Genomic DNA, 23,595 nt, shown 5'->3' on the forward strand with positions numbered 1-23,595 from the left:
CAGCACAAACCTGTAGTAGGATGAAATCTTTTATAGGCCATGGGAGAGGCTGACAATACAGGAAATCACTCATTAAAAGGTTACTGAGGGGAGAGAATTCAAAGCATAAAAATTTGCCTTTAGCCTCTTTTACTGCTACATAGTGGGCTTAACAATGAGTACAGCTGTGGGTTATTTTAAAAGCACAAAGCAGAGAATGAAATAGGAATCTGAAGCCAGCTCTCACAAGGTCACCATCCTAAGTCTGTAACATCCATGAAGACAGGGCCTGGTCAGTCTTCACTGGTGTATCACAAGCACAGAAGAGGAAAAGAAGTTACTGAGAATAGAAAAGAGGACAGGGGCTTAACAGGAAAGTCCAAGAGTCCCCAAAGAGAATGTGGACCGCCGACTAGTGGCAGGTAAAACAAAAAAGCTGAGGGGCCAACCAAGGTTGGAGACTGGTTTGGCAATAGCACCAGTATGTACTGCTGGCCTAGTTGTAGGACTTTTTCCAATAGTCTCAGTGACCCAAGAAAGTAAAACACATAAATTACTTGAACTTATGCAGGGCTAGGGCTTTCCCAGGTGAGGTAAAGGATAAAGTAAAGATGCTAAAAATACTGATCAAGAGTAGTTCTATCATAGCAGGGGTTCCCAAGCCTGGTTTATCTTCACACTACCTGGGAAACTTAAAAATTGGATACCAGGGTCCACTTTGGGCCAACTGAATCAGTATCTCTCAGTGTGCAGAATGGTATTTGCCATACTCGAGTAGAGATGGGAAGATGGAAGGGAATGAAGGGGAACAAAGTCACAAACCTGAACATCTCAGAGCGTAAAGGCCTTGAGAGCCAGGAAGTAGGAGGATAGGTTATGGGCGGAGAGTGGGGTTGCAGTATAAGATCATACGCAGAACAGTTGTGCCTGACAATAAGACATGGCTTTGGGTGTGAGTGGCTGGTACAGAGTAAAGATGACACTCCACAGAGCTGAAGCTGGCAAGGACTTGTAAAGCTCAGGGTGACAGGTAAATTCATCACATCTTTTGACACATGTAGAGGAACAACCAGATGCTTACATGAGCTAGTGAGGAAGGTATATGCTTCAAAGAATAAGGGTCTCAAAAATCATGCAAGTAGAAGTGGTTTGGAAATAGCAAAGGGGAGCTAGGAAAATTTTTCAGTATTGACCTTCCAGCCCTGGGTAAATTAGAAAAAGGAGAATGAATAGCCTCCAATCAAGTGGAACTGGCATTCATGTTTTTTTTCCTTTTAAGTGCTGTTATTGTTTCTTCTCAACAATGGGCATACACTTTAGTCCAAGTACAAAGTTTAAAAGACTTAATAAAGAGCATTTATTAATATAAGTGAAAGAGCAAAGAAAATACCTGTGGTGATACTGCTGCAGTAAATGTTAGACAAGTAAATATGGCCATACAATTTAAAATGTTTTGGCCCATACATCAAATTTAGATAAAGAATTCATCTAGGCCGGGTGCGATGGCTCACAAGGTCAAGAGATCAAGACCATCCTGGCCAACACAGTGAAACCCCATCTCTACTAAAAATACAAAAAAAATTAGCTGGGTGTGGTGGTGTGCACCTGTAGTCTCAGCTACCCGGGAGACTGAGGCAGGAGAATTGCCTGAACCCGGGAGGCAGAGGTTGCAGTGAGCTGAGATCGCACCACTGCACTCCAGCCTGGCACCTGGTGACAGAGCAAGACTGTCTCAAAAAAAAAAGAATTCATCTAATCAGTGATTCTGGAGCACCTAATACGTGCCAAGCACCATTCTAAGTACCAACTATGACAAAACAAGTCCTTACTCTCGTGGGGAAATAGCTAATAAATAAATACACAGCATGTCAGATGTTGGTAAGTGTCCCAGAGAAAAATGGAAAAAGAAATAATAAGAGTGCTGGAGGGAAAAAGGAAGCAGAAATTGTTACTTTATAAGATGATCAGGAAAGGATGATTAATTGAGAAGAGATCTGAGGGAATTTGGATGTTCTTGGAAGAGAAAATTTCAAAGGCCCTTCGTAGGTGGTGAATGTTCTTGGCTTGTTCAAACAACAGTAGGGGTACTGGTATAGGAGAAATTAGCAAGGAGGAAAGTTAGGTGGGTAAGCTAGAGGTCAAATTGTATATTGGAAGACTTTTAACTGTGTGAGATAAGAAGCCATTGGAAGCCATTGGAACTAAGAAATGACATAATGTAACACTTTAAAATAATGTATAATGAGATGGAACAGCTAAAATTATTGAAGGATCTTTATAAAGTAAACACTGATAATCAAATTCTGGCAGTAACTAGGCACACTATCTTTCGTTGGTTCACATCTTAACAATTGTTTAATATTCTGGAAACTATATCACTGAAGAAAGGCATAAGGTAACTTACTGCAATTTGTCTTTTATCTGTTTCTCCTCTTTTATGATGAAGATCTAATGAATCAGTTAAGAAAAATCTGATAGTGTTAAATACGAGAGAATCTAAACTCATTTTCAGTTTTGATTTGAAAAACATACAATATTAAATACTCCTTTAATTTACAAAAATGGATCATTCTAACATCACACACTGATGAAAGGATACAAGTCAAGTATTCCAAAATGGTAACATCCCATATGTAGTCATAGTAGGAATCCATAGCATCATGACTGAAAGACAGAATTCAGTTACTTCTTAAGCAGGAAAATGTTGACCTCATTATTTTTTTTTAAAAAGTATTCATACCTGTTTTGTTCTTGCAGAGATTTAAACGCTGTTTTGTAGTCAATTTCTCTGAGGAACTGACATAAAATTGCCACCTACATGAACAAAGATTTGAAAATGGTTTCAAGTCATGACAGTTTGGTTTTACAGGGTAATCTTCTTAGAAGAATATAATCTTTAAGAAGCCTTACAGATCACATTGAATCAGCTCATATTTATGGATTTCATCCGATTTTAACTTCAAAAACCTTTGTACACGTGTCTGTCTGACCAATATTTTCTTCGTCAGTGACCTAAACCACAAATTTTCAGAGCTTTGTTTGAATGAGAAGCTGGCAAAAAGCCAGTTCAGAAAACTGAACTGAAGGGGTGGAAAACTGCCAAGCAAAAGTGTCATGACATTCAAGGACATACAGAATGTGCAATTAAACCTTTCACAGCTGGCAAGTACAGATGCTTGTTTTGGCAAAATTCAGGCTGCCAGTCTGCTTAACACAAAAAATGTCTATTTCACGCAGGTCATCATGTCCATCTCTATAAAAACTAGTTTTTACTGATTTAATTCACAAACCATAAAAGTTACCTTCTCAAAGTACCCAATCTGGTGGTTTTTAGTATATTCACCAAGTTTTACAACCATCACCACTATGTGATTTCAAAACATTTTCATTACTTCCCCCAAAAAAGTTCATAAGCAGTCACTCTCCATTCCCTCTCACCTCAAGTCTCTTGATAACCACTAATTTATTTTGTCTCCAGAGATTTGCCTACTCTGAACATTTCATATGAATGGAACCAAAGACTATGCAGCCCTTTGTGTCTAGCTTCTTCCACTTAGCATAATCTTTCAAGGTTCAGCCATAATATAGCATGTTAACAGTAATTCATTCCTTTTTATGGCTGAATAACATTTCATTGCATGGATATGCCGCATTGTGTTTAGTTATTGATCATTTGATGGACATGAGGGTTGTTTCTACTTTTTGGCTATTATTAATAAAGCTACTATGAACACTTGTGTACAGCTTTTTCTCTGGACCTATGTTTTTAGTTTTCTTGGGTATACACCTAGGAGTGGAAATGCTAGGTCATATAGTAATTCTTAGGGTTAGCTGTTTGAAGAACTGGGAAACTTGTCTTCCTGAGGCTACACCATTTTGACGCTATACCATTTTACCATTCCTACCAGCAACATACGAGGGTGCCAATTTCCCCACATCCTCAACAACACTTATTAGATGTCTTTAGATTACAGCCATCCCAGTGGGCAGGAAGTGGTATCTCATGGTTTTCATTTGCATTTCCCTAATGACTAATGCACATTTCTAATCTAGATTATCTTGAAAAACTTGATGCTTTTTCCCCACTTAGGAAGTTTAAAAGTCAAATGTTTTTAATTCTTACTTTCATTTTAGTTGACATTCTATAAACCATTTTTAAAAATTTAAAGAATATGCCAAACTCTTACAAACTCCAAGTGATTTTGATATGGAAAATAAAAGCTAATTTCCAGTTCAATGCTTTATATTTATTATAAACTCTAACGTACATGAAAATAAAACAACTTCATAATAATATAAACTAACCTGTGTGTGGCAATTCAGCAAAGAACAACATTTTATCATTCGTTTTATCACCTACAAAAGCAAAATTCTCATTATTTTCAAAAACCAGCTAACATGGATTATAACAAATGTGTCACTTTAGTATAGAATGTCAACACAGAGGGAAGCTGGATGCGGAGGAACAGGAGGTATATGGGAACTCTACCACTTACTCAATTTTGCTGTGAACGTAAAAGTGCTATAAAAAATAAACTTTTAAAATGTAATAAATGTCAAATCTTATTTCGAAAGCCATTGTTAAGTATTTTAAAACTATCATTTGTTAGGTTATGATACTGGTAGCCTAAATCAGAGGAAACAGCAATGCATATTTAAAAAATGGACAAAACTTGATACCAGGTACAGGAATGGGGAGGAAACGGGGACAAGTAGATCAAAAGGCAAACATTTGCAATTAGATAGAGTAAGTCTAGTAAGCTGATATACAGTATGAGGACTAGAATTCATTGTACCTTAAAATGTACTGTATACTAAACCTGAATAATGTACTGCATACTAAACATTTGCTGAGAGTAGATTTTAGGTGCTCTTATCACAAAAAAAAACAGGTAACTAAGAAAGGCAATGGATATTTTTTTTGTTTGTAGTAATTATGTCACTGTGTACATGTATATTAAAACATTATTCTGTACACCTTAAATATATACCAAAGAAATTAGGGGAAAAATAGGGATTTAGGAGATAGAATCCATGTGATTTGAGAGCTAACTGGATGGTGGCGGGAAGGTCAGTAAAGACAAAAGCCAAAAATGATGGTCAGGGTTTGGGCTTGAACAACTCAAATGGTTAAACAAAAATGTTTGGTATTTTGCAGTTTGTTTTTGAAAGGGCAGGTGAATTTATTAGGAGTGTATTCGGAGTTTATTACTTTATGGTAAAGTAAGACACAAATCAGGGTTTGGACAGGTTGAATTTGAGGTGTTTGGGGGAAAGCAAAACAGCAATAGGTGCTAGAAACTGGGACAATGAAAACATGGAGAGCAATCTGGTCTAGAGCCATGAACCTGGGATTTACCATCACATTACATGGAAATGCATAAGTTCAGCCAAAAGGGGGCCCAGGAAGAACATATAAAGGTAGGCAAGAAGCCAGCCAGCCCATGAAAACAATTTACCTGGTCTGTATAAACATCAGGGGGCACAGCCTTATTAAAGAAGTCAGAACACACAGCTCCTGCCTGGAGGTAATAGTGAAGAGCTGCTGAATACTGATTTGTTGCTGAAGCAGAAAAACAGACATAAAGCATTATAGTAACAGTTGAAAAACAGGGCTTCCTTTGTGAAGATTCAGGTATAACTTCATGAGTTAACAAAAGCAGACTCAAACCATAGATCTAGAAATAAAACTTTAGTTCAGATTTCTTGTCAAATGTCCTAGTACAGAATTTAGTATTTGGGGATTTTATTTCCCAAATGTCCAAACTGGAAACAAATCCTAATTTTATAAAGTAGTACAGAATAAGTATACTAAGAACTTGATAGCTATCAAGTTGGTATCTTGAATTTGACAGTTATCAAGAATTTGATAGCTTCTTTTGGGGGCTGGGGTGGAAATGAGCATTAAAATCGGTATTTGCTTCAAAATAATCCAGAGAAGAGAGGAATGGTGTGAGAAAGGGGACACATGAAACATGCCTGGCCATAAGCTAATGACTGTTAATTAGTAGCTGGGTGGTGGACACACGGGTACTCAGCACACCATCCCTTTTATCTTCACATTTTGAACTTCGGCTCTAAAAAATTCAACTCTTAACAAGCACGAGAGGAAAATATTTTAAAAATAAAAAACCAACTCCTAAAACACAGATTCTAAAATAATGCTAGTCAGAAATTTCATTTGCTCTGCAGAGCAACAAAAGCACCGAAAATTTGATATCAAGTGGGAAAACGCTATCACATATAACCCAGCAGGGGGGTGGTGGGGAGAGTTAGGCTGTATCTCCACGAATACAAATAATGATCAAGTGTACCTGGAGAGATTTTAGAATCTAACCAGTAATTTTGCAAAGAAAACCTCATTCTCCTTAAAGATGTTTTACCAATTAGATTTTTTAAATTCACTATTTTTTAAAAGAATAAACATAGTCAACATAAAATTAAAAGCATCTGGACCAAAGATTCTACACTAAAAAAGCATACTTTTACTGCTTTAATTTTACTAAAGACAAGTAAATCTCAAGAAAACTTAATAGTAATAAAATAGTAGTGCAGTGTAGTGTAATAAAATATGTCATGTATTTACTTTCACTTCAAAAAGTGCTATAAAAGCAAAACACAAAGCAACCAAACATCTCACTTACCAAAATAAATATCTGCCTGGATAATTAACCAGGAATGGTTATTTGGATTTATACTGAGTGTATATCGAACTAGTTCTTTCACTGTGATTGCCACAGCTTCAAAGTCCACAGACTGGAGGCTAAAGGAAAGACGTAGAACATTAATCTATATTTTAAAAGTCAACTTTCAATTCCAAGCATGTATTTATTAAAAACAAAGATTCAGCCAAAATTTAGGTGAACATAAATATAATGCTAAATACTAGGAGTAAATCTCTTATAAGAACTATCAACCAACTAAGCCTAAGAAAGTGTGATGAGCTAACATTTTATGAGGGGTTGAAAACAATTTGATTTTTGTTCTGTTTTCCTCAAAATGTCAAAGGTAGACAAGACTGCACCAAGAAAGTGAATCTGCATCTTTTACAAACGTTTAAAGCATCTAAAAGTAAGATGAAACTGTTACCTCTGTTTTTAGCAAAATTTACAGGCAACAAAAGAAAAGAGACTCATAAAATGTCCCCCAAATTTTTTTTTTTTTTTTTTTTTTTAAAAAGACAGAGTCTTGCTCTATCTCCCAGGCTGGAGTGGCAGATCTCAGCTCACTGCAACCTCTGCCTCCCAGGTTCAACAGATTCTCCTGCCTTGGCCTCCCCAGGAACTGGGATGGGATTACAGGTGCCTGCCATCACACCCAGCTAATTTTTTTTTTTTTTTTTTTTTAAGTAGAGACAGGGTTTCACCATGTTGGCCTCCTGGTCTCAAACTTCTGACCTCAGGTAGTCTGACCACCTCAGCCTTCCAAAGTGCTGGGATTACAGGCATGAGCCACTGTACCTAGCCCCTAAATAATTTTTAAGTTCTGTCATCTATGAGAAGCCACAAAACAATCAACAACTCTGACACTGACAATGCTGCCAGGTGGCTTTACATCCACCTTAACGCTTCTCATAAGAGTTACTGACTCCCCTGGAGGAGATGTTTCAGGGGCCTTAATGCGGTGAGGGACCAGACAAGTATATCACGTGAGTGCACTGGGCAGCCCCTGAGAATCAAAAAGGTCACTGTGAGCCCGGCTAAATGTGGAGACCTTGAGGTAGAGAGTCAGAAGGTGGAACTATGAGGAGAAAAGCCAGGCTGGCACCCAAGAAACTGCTAACTGCTCCTGCTTCCTACAAGCAGTAAAGCAGGGGCAGAGAATATAGACCAGGCGTCCCCAAACTACGGCCTGCGGGCCGCATGCGGCCCCCTGAGGCCATTTATCCGGCCCCCCGCCGCACTTCAGGAAGGGGCACCTCTTTCATTGGTGGTCAGTGAGAGGAGCACAGTATGTGGCGGCCCTCCAACGGTCTGAGGGACAGTGAACTGGCCGCCTGTGTAAAAAGTCTGGGGACGCCTGCTCTACGCAGAAAGGCTGGGACTCAAACCCCGTGAGCCTGGCCCAGAGCCCCTAAGGTAAACTATTCGTTTGCTTCATTTATAAACACATTGGAAAACAATCATTACAGTCTAAACTTAGGCCGATGAGGTAATACTACAGAGGCTAAAAAACACAACCACTGGGCAGGGTACAGTGGTTCATACCTTCAATCTCAGCCCTTTGGAAGGCCAAGGCAGTGTCCAATCACTTGAGTCAGGAGTTCGAGACTAGCCTGGCCAACATGGTGAAACCCCGTGTCTACTAAAAATATAAAAAGTAGCCAGGTGTGGTGGCATATGCCTGTAGTCCCAGCTACTCAGAAGGCTGAGGCTGGAGAATTGCTCAAACCAGGGAAATGGAGGTCACAGTAAGCCCAGATCATGCCACTGCACTCCAGCTTGGGTGACAGAGTAAGACTGTCTCAAAAAAACAAACAAAAAACACAACCACTGAACCCAACAATTAAAACTGCAAAACTGGCAGGTACAGTGGCTCATGCCTATAATCTCAGAGTTCTGGGAAGCCAAGGTGAGGGATCTCTTGAGGCCAGGAGTTCAAGACCAGCCTGGCCAACATGGTGAAACCCCACCTCTACTAAAAATACAACTGAATAGCTGGACATGGTGGTGCACAACTGTAATCCCAGCTACTTGGGAGGCTGAGGCATGCGAATCGCTTGAACCTGGCAAATGGACGTTGCAGTGAGCTGAGATCTTGCTACTGCACTCCAGCCTGGGTGACAGAGCAAGACTGTATCTCAAAAGAAAAAAAAAAAAAAACTGTTTCTACCTGAATCTTTGATTGCTATTTAACAACAGATTTTATATAAAAATCAGCAACATATGGACTCTGCAGTTCAAATGCTGTGGAGCACACATGCATGCTTCCCGCAGCATGGTGCTCCCTTGGGAAACAAGACTCAGTCAGTGAAGGGCAGGGGCACTCACCTGCTCTGACCCTCCAAATCCCTGGATGAGACAGAGAGTTTTTCCAATCTCTAAGACTGAGATGGAAGCACATTCTTTACTGTTATTCTATTATCGGCTCGCCTACCCACCAAAATATTTTCTTCTTCAAAGATACCGCAGAAGGCTTGGACAAGCACAAAGTAAAAAGACGGAGAGGGAGAGCAGGGAGGAAAAACATTTGTGAAGAAACAAATGGATTCCCCTACATGAGAAGTTGCTACATGTGGGAAAAGAAAAATGAAAATGATGTCTTCAAGTAAATGAAGACATTTTCCTCCCCTAAAAGAAGTCCCCATCATCCTACTGATTCTCAGGTAATGCATGCAAAAGGGAGTATTTCTCAAAGTAACTAAAGAAGTTAAGAGAGACTGGGAGCCTTTGATAATTACAGCATTAGATGAGACATACAAAAAATTATGAAAAAACAAATCACTTTCAAACGGATACCTGTAAAAGAGATAAGATGCTGGAAATCTGACAGAAAGTCATTCTTTCATTGGCCCCAATTTTCCAATTCTATTGACAACTAATCAGGACCACTTAGATCTTCTGTTCTAAGGCTGATAAATCTTTTTTTTTTTTTTTTTTTTTTTTTTGAGACGGAGTTTCGCTCTTGTTACCCAGGCTGGAGTGCAATGGCGCGATCTCGGCTCATTGCAACCTCCGCCTCCTGGGTTCAGGCAATTCTCCTGCCTCAGCCTCCTGAGTAGCTGGGATTACAGGCACACGCCACCATACCCAGCTAAGTTTTTGTATTTTTTTAGTAGAGACGGGGTTTCACCATGTTGACCAGGATGGTCTCGATTTCCTGACCTTGTGATCCACCCGCCTTGGCCTCCCAAAGTGCTGGGATTACAGGCTTGAGCCACCGCGCCTAGCCCTAAGGCTGATAAATCTTAACTCCTACTTAAGTTATGCTGGGCCAGGTGTGGTGGCTCTTGTCTGTAATCTCAGCACTTTGGGAGGCTGAGGGGAGTGGATCACTTGGGGTCAGGAGTTCAAGACCAGCCTGGCCAACATGGCAAAACCATGTCTCTACTAAAAATACAAAAATTAGCCAGGCGTGGTGGTGGGCATGTGTAATCCCAGCTATCTGGGAGGCTGAGGCACGAGAACTGCTTGAACCTGGGAGGCGGAGGTTGCGGAGCTTGCACCACTGCATTCCAGCCTGGGCAACAGAGTGAGACTCAGTCTCAATTAAAAAAAAAAAAAGAGTTACACCTTATCCACAATTCATAGGAAGATAATTATCATAATAGAGAAACACAAAGACTGTAGAATCTTAGATTTCTGGCTGGGCATGGTGGCTCAAGCCTATAATCCCAGCACTTTGGGAGGCCGAGGCGGGTGGATCACCAAGGTCAACATGGTGAAACCCCGTCTCTACTAAAAAATACAAAAAATTAGCTGGGCGTGGTGGCGCGTGCCTGTAATCCCAGCTACTTAGGAGGCTGAGGCGGGAGAATTGCCTGAGCCCAGGAGGCGGAGGTTGCGGTGAGCCGAGATCGCGCCATTGCACTCCAGCCTGGGTAACAAGAGCGAAACTCCGTCTCAAAAAAAAAAAAGAGAATCTTAGATTTCTGGCCCTTTAATAAAATTATCTAAGGGTATCTATACTAGTCAGAATGGTTTCCAAATACATAACTCATTCAATAAAATATAAGGCATACCACTACTTACTTGGGAATGGAAGATGGCCAAATAGAAATGTGTTCAGCTGTAATATCATTCACAATGTCCTCCTTTAAAAAGAAAAAAGGTATGATTTACAAAGAAATTTCTTTCCAATATTTTAAAATGAAATTATGAAATACTTACCCGAACATTGTGAAGTTTCACAAAGAGCGATAAAATAATAGTCAAAACCAGTGGTTCCTATGAGAAAGAATACACAGTATCCTTAAACAGTGTATTTATTTAATATTTCTCCTGTCAGTCTCAAAAATATCAAGCATTTTAAAAGACCCCTGCCTTTTTTAAATTTAGCATCTGCTTTAGAGCAAACTAAAAGTCAACTTTATTTTTAATTGCATGGGGTAGGGAAATCACAACATGTAATTTACATAAAATTAGCATATTTACATATATGTCTTATGGTGCTATCTCCAAGCTCAACTCCTCACATGACTCTTAAGTGACTTTTTATTCCTTAAAGTAATGTTCAAAGGATGAAACCTAAGTTATGTCCAGTAAATAAATATAACATTGATCCTACTAAGCAAAAATTAAAGCCAGACTTCACACATCTAGCCCCTATTATGAAGACTTCCTTAAAATTTAAAGAAATGCTTGCATTGTTCACTAAAACATGGTAAGGTATATGGAAAACAAACTTTCCAATCAGATTACTCCACCCACCAATAATGATCACTCAAGAAAAGCACATTAACAGGTCACTTTAATAATTTATCTAGAGGCCAGGCAAGGTGGCTAACACCTGTAATCCCAGCACTTTGAGGGGCCAAGGAGGAAGGATCACTGGAGGCCAGGAGCTGGAAACTAGCCTGAGCAAAAAGGGGAGACCTCACCCCTACAGAAAATTAGCTGGGCATGGTGACATGTGCCTGCAATCCCAGCTGCTCAGAAAGCTGAGGCAGGAGGATTGCTTAAGCTCAAGAGTTAGAAGATGGAGTGAAACACCTCAGCACTCCAGCTTGGGTGACAGAAAAACCCCTTGTCTCTTAAAAAAAATAAACAAACTAAAAAAAATAATAATTCAATCAGTTTTTGAAGTAACCAGTATTTTTTACTCATATTCTACAAAAACCAGCAACAGTAATTAGAGCAATTTTTAATAAAACTTACTCGTAATTTTTTGATAAAAGAAAGCAGTTCACTCCTACAAAACAAAAATTTTTGAATACACATTTAATAATAGAAATCAAGAAAGAAAATTACAGGTGAAGGTTTATTCTTAATGCTCCAATTCTGCAAGTATGAAAAAGAATGTAATAGTCTATTGTTATACTAACCTAATAACATTTCTTGCCTGTTTTAATCACATGTGAAGTCTTTAATACTATTCAACCTGAAACACTGCTGATTTTGAATTCCAGTTGATTAAATGATTTCTTAAAATGATATATAAACAGAAGACATTTCCAAAGGTGGCCATGGCACACAGGTGCATCACAGACAAATACTACAGAACTCCTAAGACTGTCCATCTTTATGATACACAGAATAAAAGTTGATGTTCTTGAAATCAACCTTTAATAGGGTAATAGAATAAATAGAATAAACAATAAGAACTCAACTGCAACTCACAGAAACATACCAATACGTACCGATACATGATACCTAGCGTAGATTCCCTCTGCTTTATTAAACTAACTCTGCCATCATTTCCTCGCTTGTGCTGACTGGACACACTGCAAATTTGAACAACGACTTCCCAAAGGTCTTTGGCTGTCCGTCTACTTTCTTTAGGGCCTGGAAGTTCTTTGCACGTAGCTGCTAAAAGCTGTCCAAGCTGTAACATGAAAAACAAAATACACAAAAGATAATCTGTAACGTCATGCATATTAGTTCTATTATCAAGGCACACTGGAGGAAAGATGCAACGACTGCCCAGATAGACTAAGCACAGTTATTTTATGCTGTGCATTCTGTACAACTGAGCAATTCAGGGCTCGCTGTCTACTGACAGATCTGAATCTGAGAAAGATCCTCTGGTTCAAGCAGACAAACTTTGTCTCTGAACAATTACAGTCTAGTGAAAATGAAAATGAGACAATGCAAAGAGACAGATGATTGATCAAGTGTGGAAAAAAACACAAGTTGCTAAATACACATAGTATGATCCCACGTTAGTTACACAGAAAAAAAGAAAAGGTGTAATGGAAGGCATACACCAAGATTTTAACTGTAGTAAAAGCCCAGAGGGTGAGATTAAAATGATGCTTAGATTTCTCTCTCTCACACACACACACAGCTTTTAATCACTGAAAAAAATTGTTTTAATGAGAAAAATAAGGAAAGGAATAAGGAAACTGAAGTTGGCAGATATAAGAGAGACAGATTTAAAGCAATTTTTCCCTAAGAAAACTGGTACCAATTGGGAATGAAGCTACTGTTCATCTGAGGAGGTAGAAGTAAGGCAGGACAGTTTACACGAAGTGACTGATATGAATAAGAGCAGCCTCAAGGACCTAAGATGTAGGGAGCACCCAGAAATTCTGAATTCATCAGGAACCCCTGGTTCCTACTGAATATGGACCTACAAAGTTTTCTAGGGGTCCCTACTGCTTAAGGTGGCTTTTTTAAGGAGGTGGCAAGATTGTGATAAAGACAAAAACTAGCAGTTCTTCCCACATTTTTTTATTATGAAAAATTTTAAACAGAAAAATCAAAAGAATAGTTCAATAAATACCTGACACATTGTGACTATTCTGCCATGCTTGCTTTACATATCTACATAAATTGTTTTGTTAAACCATATTAAACTAAGTTAGGCACAACATTTCATCCCTAAATGCTTCCATATACATCTTCTAAGAACAAGGACTTTCCTCTCCATAGCCACAACTCTGTGATCATGAAAATTAACAAGAGTACTGTGGCTTTCCAAAGCTAGTGAGAGTGACATAAAAAACCTACCTATACTGGGTGAATGGACATGGACCAATAGCCTAGCAGACATTTCATCCAGCATGCTCCCCTAACATACTCTTCTCTGACAACTGGCATTACAATACACGCAGCTACTTACTGCACTGTAATGCCAGGGCTACAGTAGCTCTTAGCTCAAACTCATCTGCTATTGTCAGTGATCACATACTTTAGGTCACTAAATTTATTTATTTTTTTATATATTTTATTGTACTTTAGGTCATTAAATTTATTACTTAAGTTTAAAATAATTTTCAGGGCCGGGCACGGTGGCTCACAACTGTAATCCCAGCACTTTGGGAGGCTGAGGCGGGCAGATCACCTGAGGTCAGGAGTTGGAGACAAGCCTGGCCAAAAAGACAAAACCCCATCTCTACTAAAAATACAAAACTAGCCGGACATGGTGGCACATGCCTGTAATTCCAGCTACCTGGGAGGCTAAGGCAGGAGAATCACTTGAGCCTGGGAGGCAGGGGTTGCGGTGAGCGGAGATCACGCCATTGCACTCCAGGCTGGTAAACAAGAGGGAAACTCCATCTCAAAAAAAAAAGAATTTTCAGAAGTCTTACACCCCAAACCAACTGAATTCCACAAACATTCTTGAACACCTACTCCGTGCTGGGTATCATGGAAAGCACAACATAAAAATCAACTGCCCTGAAGCAGCTCATTATAGAGAAGACAAGTGGACAAATAACTTACTATTCAGCATAACCACAACAAAAGTACCACCTCAATGGTACAACAGCAGCAGCATCAGTACAACAGCACAAAGGCAGCAAGGAGAGGAAGCAAGTCACTCATTTACACAGAAAAGAGTATGACAAAGCATCGGAGAAATCACACGAACAGGCAGAGCTGGGAAGGACATCCAGGCTAGGAAGACAAACAGCGTGTGCACAGGAGCAGAATGAGAAACATGGCATGGGCATGCTAGTGCTGCCAGCACAGGGCTGGAAGGTCAAGGGGCAGGGGAGCTGCACCTGGAGAAGAAGCAGGCACACCTTAAGAGGCCTGGCAGGCCACATGAACAACCTAAGGTTTTAGCCTACATTAGCACCACTGTGACTGCCAATCCCTCCTACTGCTACCTAGACTTTTACCACGCAAGTGCCTATAAATCCTCTGCCCTTCCAATTATGTGGCACTGCCTCCCACTCTGACCCAAGGGCACACTAGACAGTTTCATATTATTTCAAAAGGGTGTATTTTAGTCACATGCTTACAAATTTTCTGTTCCTATTTGTGATTACATAGTACATATTGGAGTAAGAAAATATGTAACAGAATAGAAAACATTAAAATCACCTAATATCCCATTATCCTTTCTGACTTTTTCCTACGTGTGTGTGTGTGTGTGTATGTGTGTGGTGTCTCTATTCCACACTACATTGTATAAGTGTGGAAACTGATCCAAATTGTATTTTTTTCAAAACACGATCCCTCATTCTAAACTTCTTTCTCCAATTCCTTTTTCCTTGACATTAACAAGGCAGTGAGGCCAATTATGTATGGAAGGTGGCACACAAAATCCCAACCACCAGATGACACGAGGGGACACCTAAGTGACTTTTCTTTAACAAAGTCACCACATATCCTTCCTCTTTTGGACCAGATCAGGGGAACTGCAGGAAGCAGTGAGACAGCCTCTCTCAGAGTTAGGCAACCTATACAACAATTTCCTGTGTCCTTACACATTGCAGACCCTCAAGCATTCATTACACAATCATATGCCTATCTCTCCTGCTGCACAGCTCCACAGAATTTACTGCCAGGGGTAAAGAGAAAAGTTACTATACTGTCTTAGCACTCAGCAACAAGCTAAGATTCTACATGTAAATGATGGTAACGTTGAAATAAAATGGTTCCCTCATCTGATTATCTTAAGGCTAAGAAAAGACCACTGGGCATAATAAGACAAGTGCCCGAGATATTAAGAACTCATATGCCAGAAAGTTCACTAAAGAGATAGATATGATTCAGGCCAGGCACAGTGGCTATACCTGTAATCCCAGCACTTTGGGAGGCCCAGGTGGGTGAATCACCTGAGGTCAGGAGTTTGAGACCAGCCATGGCAAAACCCATCTCTATTAAAAATACAAAAAAAAAAAAAAAAAAAAAAAAAAAAAAAAAAAAAAAAAAAAATTAGCCAGGTGTGGTGGTGCACACCTGTAAACCCAGCTACTTGGGAGGCTGAGGCACAAGAACCACCTGAACCTGGAGGGCGCAGGTTGCAGTGAGTCGAGATGGTGCCACTGCACTACAGCCTGAGCAACAGAGAGGACTCTGTCTCTAAAAAAAGGAGAGAGATAGATAGAATTCAATGTCTGAAATTTCAAAGAAAAGGATAATTCGAGTATGGCAATTTTCCTGAGCAAGTGTAAAGATGACAAAAAGGGGGGAAAAAAACTGAAGAAATCAACAAACTCTCAATAAATCCTCAAAGGGTACAAATGAAATGAGCTCAGGTTTTATAAGGACATACCTGAAATATGAAGGAAGAAACAAGTAACCAAACACAAATGTTACAAAGTGGTACAGTTTTACAAGAGTTCCCGGATAGACACAGATTTAAAGGATTAAGTATTATTAAAGACCAGTTGGGGCAAATAAGGACAAATAACAAAAGGTAATAGCAACAATTAGAAATAATTAGAAAATATGAAGGACCAAATATACCCTAAAAGGGAGACAGGGACTTAGTATGTGAAATCCCATGTTTTATTTTTTTAATTGTAAGACCAGAAAGTGAGAAAAGTCCACTACTTATTTGGAGTGTGTATCACATTAACCTATGAAAGACATAATCTTAGCAAATACCTCCAGTTTCTCTTTAGTTTTGATATTTTCTGTACTCAGAAGCACTTTAGGTTACAAAGGATATAATTAAGATAACGAAATAAACAACTGACTACTGCTTTACTAAATAAATTCTTTCCTTAGAGGAATAATTACTAATAGCAAACCTGTTAGAGATTCAGGCATATCAAACTTAGAAGGGTAAAATTCTCAAGGAGGGTAAAGTGTTCAGATGGAAAGAAGATGAAGTGCATCCCTGATGGTATCCATCAGTTCTGGAGTATGATTATAGCAACCAAAGCAAAGAAAGTGAATCTCTCACTACCTTAGGATTACACCAACGTGTTGTCTGTCAACTAAATCATCTGTGACTACATGCTCATGAACTATATGGTATTAAACAATGTATTAGAGCACGATGAGATGCATGAATTATCAAAAACTATCAACAAGCATTTGTCCAATCATTTGTATCAAAGAAATTAGACACGTTCTCAAAGTAAAGTTAAACAAGTATAATAATACTATCCTAATAATCCTTTTATTTAAACATTAATTACCTTCACATATGGATTACTCTGAAGCAAAAATGCAGGAACTTGGAGTGTAAGGTATTCATTTTCCCTCCAGTTTAACATAAAGGCAACACACTCCTCAGCTATAACTTGACGAAGAGGAATATCTAAAAAGCAAAGAAGAAAACAGTTGGAATTACTTTCACAACACTGAAGTAGGAACAAAGCAAATACTTGCCCAGAGTTCAATTGAATAAAAAAAACTGGCCAGCTATGGTGACTCATACCTGCAATCCCAACACTTTGGGAGGCCAAGGCAGGAAGTTCACTTGAGGCCAGGAGTTCGAGAGCAGCCTGGGCAACAGAGTGAAAACAAACAACAAAATTTTGAAGAGACAGGGTCTTGCTCTGTCGCCCAGTATGGTATACAGTCGTGTGATCATGGTTCACTGCAGCCTTGACCTCCCAGGCTCATGAGATCCTTCCATCTCAACCTCCCAAGTAGCTGGGACCACAGGTCCCACCACACCTGGCTAATTTTTACATTTTTGTAGAGATGGGGTCTCATTATGTTGTCCAGGTTAGTCTTGAACTCCTGAGCTCAAGAGATCCACATGCCTCGGCCTCCCAAAGTGTTGAGATTTCAGGTGTGAATCACCATGCTTGGCTACAAAAAATGTTTTAAAAATTAACCAAGAGTGGTAACATGTGCCCGTATTTGGGAGGCTAAGGCAGGAGGATCTCTGGAGCCCAAAAGTTTCAGGTTACAATGAGCTATGACCATGCCAATGCAGCCATCCTGGATGACAGAGCAAGACTCTGTCTCAATCAATCAATCAATAAAATTTGAAAACCAAAAGCTACAGAAAAAATAAAAAAACATTTCACACATTTCTGCAAAATTTCCCAACAATAGATTGCACGTTCCTCCCATTAATCAACAAAATCACCTATCGTTAGGAGTCAACATTCCTTTGTGCAACTCTAAGAGTAGACACTTATCTTCCAGAAGTTTATCACTGAAGTGAGCAGACAACAATCACACAAATAAAAGAAGTACAAAATAGTATGGGATAAACTTTCAGCACATTTACAGCAAAGTAGGTAAACCATATAATCAAATTGTAATAAAATCTGAGTTGACATATTTATCCTATTTTTTTTCTGATTAAAATACTCGTAAGAGACCAGTCATTCAACAAATATTTACCACACCAGAAACAATCTTAGGTAAGTAATATGAAAAAAATAACCCAGGCTTATTTTGAACATTATTTCCTTTGAAATAAATAATTGTTAAATATACCCTAATATATTGTGATTTTTTTGTGGCTCAAAGTATGTAACATCAGGTTTTAATGTACTTCAGGAAAAAGGCAAAGAAACCAAAATGAATGCTGAATAACAACGTTAAGACTGAAAATGGAGCCGGGCACGGTGGCTCAAGCCTGTAATCCCAGCACTTTGGGAGGCCGAGGCGGGCAAGGTCGAGAGATTGAGACCATCCTGGTCAAAGTGGTGAAACCCCGTCTCTACTAAAAATACAAAAAATTAGCTGGGCATGGTGGCTCGTGCCTGTAGTCCCAGCTACTCAGGAGGCTGAGGCAGGAGAATTGCTTGAACCCAGGAGGCGGAGGTTGCGGTGAGCCGAGATCGCGCCATTGCACTCCAGCCTGGGTAACAAGAGCGACACTCTGTCTCAAAAAAAATAAAAATAAAAATAAAATAAGGCCGGGCGCGGTGGCTCAAGCCTGTAATCCCAGCACTTTGGGAGGCCGAGGCGGGTGGATCACAAGGTCGAGAGATTGAGACCAACCTGGTCAACATGGTGAAACCCCATCTCTACTAAAAATACAAAAAATTAGCTGGGCATGGTGGCACGTGCCCGTAATCCCAGCTACTCAGGAGGCTGAGGCAGGAGAATTGCCTGAACCCAGGAGGCGGAGGTTGCGGTGAGCCGAGATCGCGCCATTGCACTCCAGCCTGGGTAACAAGAGCAAAACTCCGTCTCAAAAAAAAAAAAAAAAAGAAAAAGAAAAAGAAAAAGAAAATAAAAGACTGAAAATGGGGAGATTTATTAAACGCCTCCTTTTCTAGGGTAACTATATTTCTCAGTTTTTCTAAAAAGATAGGGCCTATGACTATTTAACTCTTACTCCAAAAGAAAAAAAGATTGGACATAACAAAAAACATGCATAACAACACAGCAAAATAAAGATACATTATTTGCATCATCTTCTTTTTTTTTTTTTTTTTTTTTGAGACGGAGTTTCGCCTTTGCTGCCCAGGCTGGAGTGCAATGGTGCGATCTCGGCTCACCGCAACCTCTGCCTCCTGGGTTCAGGCAATTCTCCTGCCTCAGCCTCCTGAGTAGCTGGGATTACGGGCACGCACCACCATGCTCAGCTAATTTTTTTTGTATTTTTAGTAGAGACGGGGTTTCACCATGTTGACCAGAATGGTCTCGATCTCTCGACCTCGTGATCCACCAGCCTCGGCCTCCCAAAGTGCTGGGATTACAGGCTTGAGCCACCGAGCCCGGCTTGCATCATCTAAAGAAGGAACAGGCCAGGTGCGGTGGCTCATGCCTGTAATCCCAGTTACTAAGGAGGCTGAGGCAGGAGAAGACTTTGTCTCAAAAAAAAAAAAAAGGAAGAAATGAAGACAGAAGTGAGATTAGTTCCCCAAATACATGCACATCATTGAGTTCTATACATCTTGCCAAAAGGATTTCTTTCATCATCAGGCACTCTCACTCAAGGCTTCATCACCTGACACTCTGATTAGTAATACCGGCTGACTAGAGGAATAATTTTTTTTTTTTTTTTTTTTTTTTTTGAGGTGGAGTGTGGCTCTGTTGCCCAGGCTGAAGTGCAGTGGCGCGATCTCGGCTCACTGCAAACTCCACCTCCCGGGTTCAAGCGATTCTTCTGCCTCAACCTCCCAAGTAACTGGGACAACAGGCATGTGCCACCACACCTGGCTAATTTTTATATTTTTAGTAGAGATGGGGTTTCACCATATTGATTGGCCAGGCTGGTCTTGAACTCCTGACCTTGTGATTCACCCACCTCAGCCTCCCAAAGTGCTGGAATTATAGGCATGAGCTACTGTGCCCGGCCCAGAGGAATAATTCTTAAGGGAGAATTAGAATCTAGAAACGGGTCCACGAGTTCAAGACCAATCTGGGCAACACGGCGAAACCCCAATGCTACAGAAAAATACGAAAACTAGCCAGTTGTGGTGGTGAACACCTGTAGTCCCAGCTACCAAGGAAGGCTGAGTTGGGAGCCTTGCTTGAGCCCAGGAGGTGGAGGGTGCACTCCGCCCGGAGGAATAGAAAGAAGGCCTGGCTCAAAAAAAATTAAAAATTAAAAAAATATTTTTTAAAAATGCATCCTACTTAGCTACAAAGGTATTAAAAGTCAAGGTCTCTCTCCAGACACATAATTGGCCTTAGAATAAATTTGTAGCCCCCTCAGCCCACCTTTTTTTTGAGACAGGGTCTCGCTCTGTCACCCTGGCTGGAGAGCAGTGGTGCCATCTCGGCTCACTGCAGCCTCGATCTCGCTGGCTCAAACAATCTTCCTAACTCAGCCTCCCTGAGCCTCCATGACAGCTGGGACTCTAGGTACACACTACCATGCTCAGGTAATTTCTGTATTTTTTGTAGAGATGAAGTCTCACTATGTCGCCCAGAGTGGTCTCAAACTTCTGGCCTCAAGCTGTGCTCCTGCCTCAGCCTGGGATGAGCTGGAACGACTACAGGGGTGAGAAACCACGCCTAGCCCCTTATTTCTATAACAACTAGAAAGTTGAATTTCCTGTCAGTTAAGATCACCTTTTGTTCCTGATAATAAAGCCAGGTCAACCCATGTAAAAGAGTGCTTCCCTTTCTGTGTTCTACATACGGGCATGCATCTAATTCATCCAAAAATTGGCCTTCTATCACTAGGGAATTTTTTTTCTTAAAGGAGAGCAGAAAAGGTGGCAGATGATGCTCTCCATGGAGAGACCATGCCTATCAACCCTGATGCTTTCAGCGGTACTGGAGTACAGAGCTGTGAGAGCATCACTGCCATGAGGCTATGCCAGACTCAGACAGCTTAGTCCGTAATTGAGGCCTGGTCAAAGTCAAAGACAAGAACTGTACCTGTGGAAAAAGATCGTTTTAGTGTTCTTCCTATTTGAAATAATAGCACCTTTTCTTCTTGTTTTTTTTTTTTTTTTTTTTTTTTTGAGACTGTGTTTCACTCTTGTTGCCCAGGCAGGCATGCAGTGGTGCTACATCAGCTCACCACAACCTCTGCCTCCCAGGTTCAAGTGATTCTCCTGCCTCAGCCTCCCGAGTAGCTGGAATTACAGGCATGCACCAACACGCCCGGCTATTTTTGTATTTTAGTAGAGGCAGGATTTCTCCATGTTAGCCAGGCTGGTCTCAATCTCCTGGCCTCCAGTGATCTGCCAACCTCAGCCTCCCAAAGTGCTGGGATTACAGGCGTGAGCCACCACACCCATTTCAAAGAATAAGAGCAAAGGCTTCAAAGCGAGGCTGATGGAGTAAAGTCATAGTTCTGTCTCTTCCTGTGTGACTGCGGGCAAATTCCTCAACCTCTCTGCACCTCAGTTTCTCAGTTATAAAATAGGGATAAGGAAATAGCAGCTGCTTCACAGAGCTGCTACGAGAACTAAATTGAGTTATACACCTAAAGCTTAGAACAATGCCTAACATGTAGTTAGCACTCAACAGGATTTAAACATTCTGATTTTAGAAAAACCCTGTATGAAAAACCTACCTCCTGCTTTTAAAAAGTAAACATGTATATAAGCAGCATGTGTGCTTTAGCGCCAGCATATTGTTAGATCAAGTCTCATGAAGACATTACAACATTTAAGAGCACTGATGTGTTAAAGATCAAAGGTATTCTCCCCACAGGGTACTAAAAAGTTGGGATCTCTGACTGCATGCCCCTGCTGGAAATTAGACTTTAATTAGAAATTAACCCAAACGACTCAAGATGGTAGCACTTGTTTCTGTTCCAACACATTACTGGCACCTTCCTTCATGATGCAATTTCAGTGTTTATACTATTAAATGTGTACAGTATGATTTAATTGCTCTAAATACTCCTAAAATAGAAAAGAAGCTGCTTTAACTAAGAAAGATTTATATATGTTATAGATGATCATTTATATAGTAAGCCCCTTTTCACAGTAAGACATTTACAATCAGAATGAAGCACCCAAGATCTGTTCCTAAAGTAGACACAGGTGAATTTCTAGCCCACTGGCAATCAGTGTGAGGGCATTTTGTGGCTGTAACGAGAAAATAAAACTTCAACCTGTACAGTCAAGGACATTCTGATTCTTTCAAACACTGGAAAATTGCAATATAGTTTCTCTAGTGTACGTGTACAAGTATCCTCCAAAATTGATGTGTACCTGGAACCTGAGAATGTGACCTTATTTGGAAACGGTCTTTGCAGATGTAATTAGGTATGAGGAGGTCAGCTGGATTAGGGTGGAACCTAGATCTAATGACCGGTGTCCTTATAAGACATACACAGGGAGAAGGCCATGTGAAGACGGCAGAGACTGGAGCGATGCAGCCACAAGCCAAAGACTGCTGGGCCACCAAAAGCTAGGAAGATGCAAAGCACAGAGTCTTTTTTGGAGCCTCTGGGGGCAGCACAGCCCTGCAGACACTTCGACTTCAGACATCCAGCCTCCACAACTGGGAGAGAATACATTTCCGTTGTTTAAGTCACCCAGTTTGTGGTACAGAATCCCAGGGAACGAACAGTTTCCTTCATTTTTCCCAATGTTCTCAAGTGAACACCAAACCCAAATTCTGTTTTAGGAGTCAAATAACTTTTTTTAAAGATGATAGACTAAAGTAAATATTTTTAAATTTTCCCCCACAATTATTTGAGTACCAAGTTTCAGAAATTTGTCTTTGTGAAACAGTCTTACCAGGAAGCCTCATTTCCAGATAGCCTCGGACCCTACTAATAAGGTCGGATGGCGGTCTCTCTCCTGCCTGCCCTGTCCCAGCTTCGTGTGTATGAATATCCAAAAGCAACATCTCATTCAGCATGACCTGACGAAGCTTTGGTGAGAACTCTGTTACCAGCTCCAAACAAGCAGCAAAGAGCTGTTTAGCATGGGAGAAGTCCTATGAAAAGAAAAAGAACAGCCTGGGTCACCTTCCTTTGGAACCAAAAAATGTGTGTCTTTATGATGACAGAGCAAAGAGGAGAAGGATTAATTCAAACGGTTAACGTTGCTTATCTCGGGTAGTGATGCTAGACTCTCTTTTCATCATCCCTGTATTATTGATTTATTCCGATATTTAATACCTTTGTAATTTAAAAAATCCAATAAACAATATAAAATACATGCTATATTGTTAAACAAGTTTTATAAAAGTTATAAAATAACCAAAGACTTCCATATTTACATGGGTGTAAAATTCTATCACAAGCACCCTTCTCCATCCAACATATTCAGAATTAGATCACAGACCATTCAAGGGTTGCACATTCTAAAATCTTCGTACACCTATAAAATCAAGTAAATTAAATCAGCTATGATCTAAATCCTTTCCTACTTACCTCACTCACCTGTTTCCAAAGACTAGATTCTGTTTCTCCACATATTTCACTCCAATCATCTGGCTT

At 40.1% G+C, this 23,595-nt stretch overlaps 1 protein-coding gene across 2 annotated transcripts in view; it reads right to left on the reverse strand.

Moving 5' to 3' along the window:
• Nucleotides 1–23,595, reverse strand: part of INTS8 (integrator complex subunit 8) — a 79,162-nt gene that overhangs the window by 18,266 nt on the left and 37,301 nt on the right. For both annotated transcript variants that reach the window (XM_074386847.1, XM_003938753.4), the window contains exons 15-26: nucleotides 22,889–23,090; nucleotides 16,961–17,082; nucleotides 12,278–12,462; nucleotides 11,796–11,829; nucleotides 10,809–10,865; nucleotides 10,671–10,732; nucleotides 6,624–6,742; nucleotides 5,439–5,542; nucleotides 4,285–4,335; nucleotides 2,720–2,793; nucleotides 2,579–2,643; nucleotides 2,384–2,427 (exon numbers count right to left, since the gene is read on the reverse strand). In XM_074386847.1, the coding sequence (XP_074242948.1) occupies nucleotides 2,384–2,427; nucleotides 2,579–2,643; nucleotides 2,720–2,793; nucleotides 4,285–4,335; nucleotides 5,439–5,542; nucleotides 6,624–6,742; nucleotides 10,671–10,732; nucleotides 10,809–10,865; nucleotides 11,796–11,829; nucleotides 12,278–12,462; nucleotides 16,961–17,082; nucleotides 22,889–23,090 (1,119 nt within the window). The remainder of the gene's footprint in view (nucleotides 1–2,383; nucleotides 2,428–2,578; nucleotides 2,644–2,719; nucleotides 2,794–4,284; nucleotides 4,336–5,438; nucleotides 5,543–6,623; nucleotides 6,743–10,670; nucleotides 10,733–10,808; nucleotides 10,866–11,795; nucleotides 11,830–12,277; nucleotides 12,463–16,960; nucleotides 17,083–22,888; nucleotides 23,091–23,595) is intronic.

Source organism: Saimiri boliviensis, chromosome 15 (genome assembly GCF_048565385.1).
Source record: "Saimiri boliviensis isolate mSaiBol1 chromosome 15, mSaiBol1.pri, whole genome shotgun sequence".
NCBI classification, from domain to species: Eukaryota; Metazoa; Chordata; class Mammalia; order Primates; family Cebidae; genus Saimiri; species Saimiri boliviensis.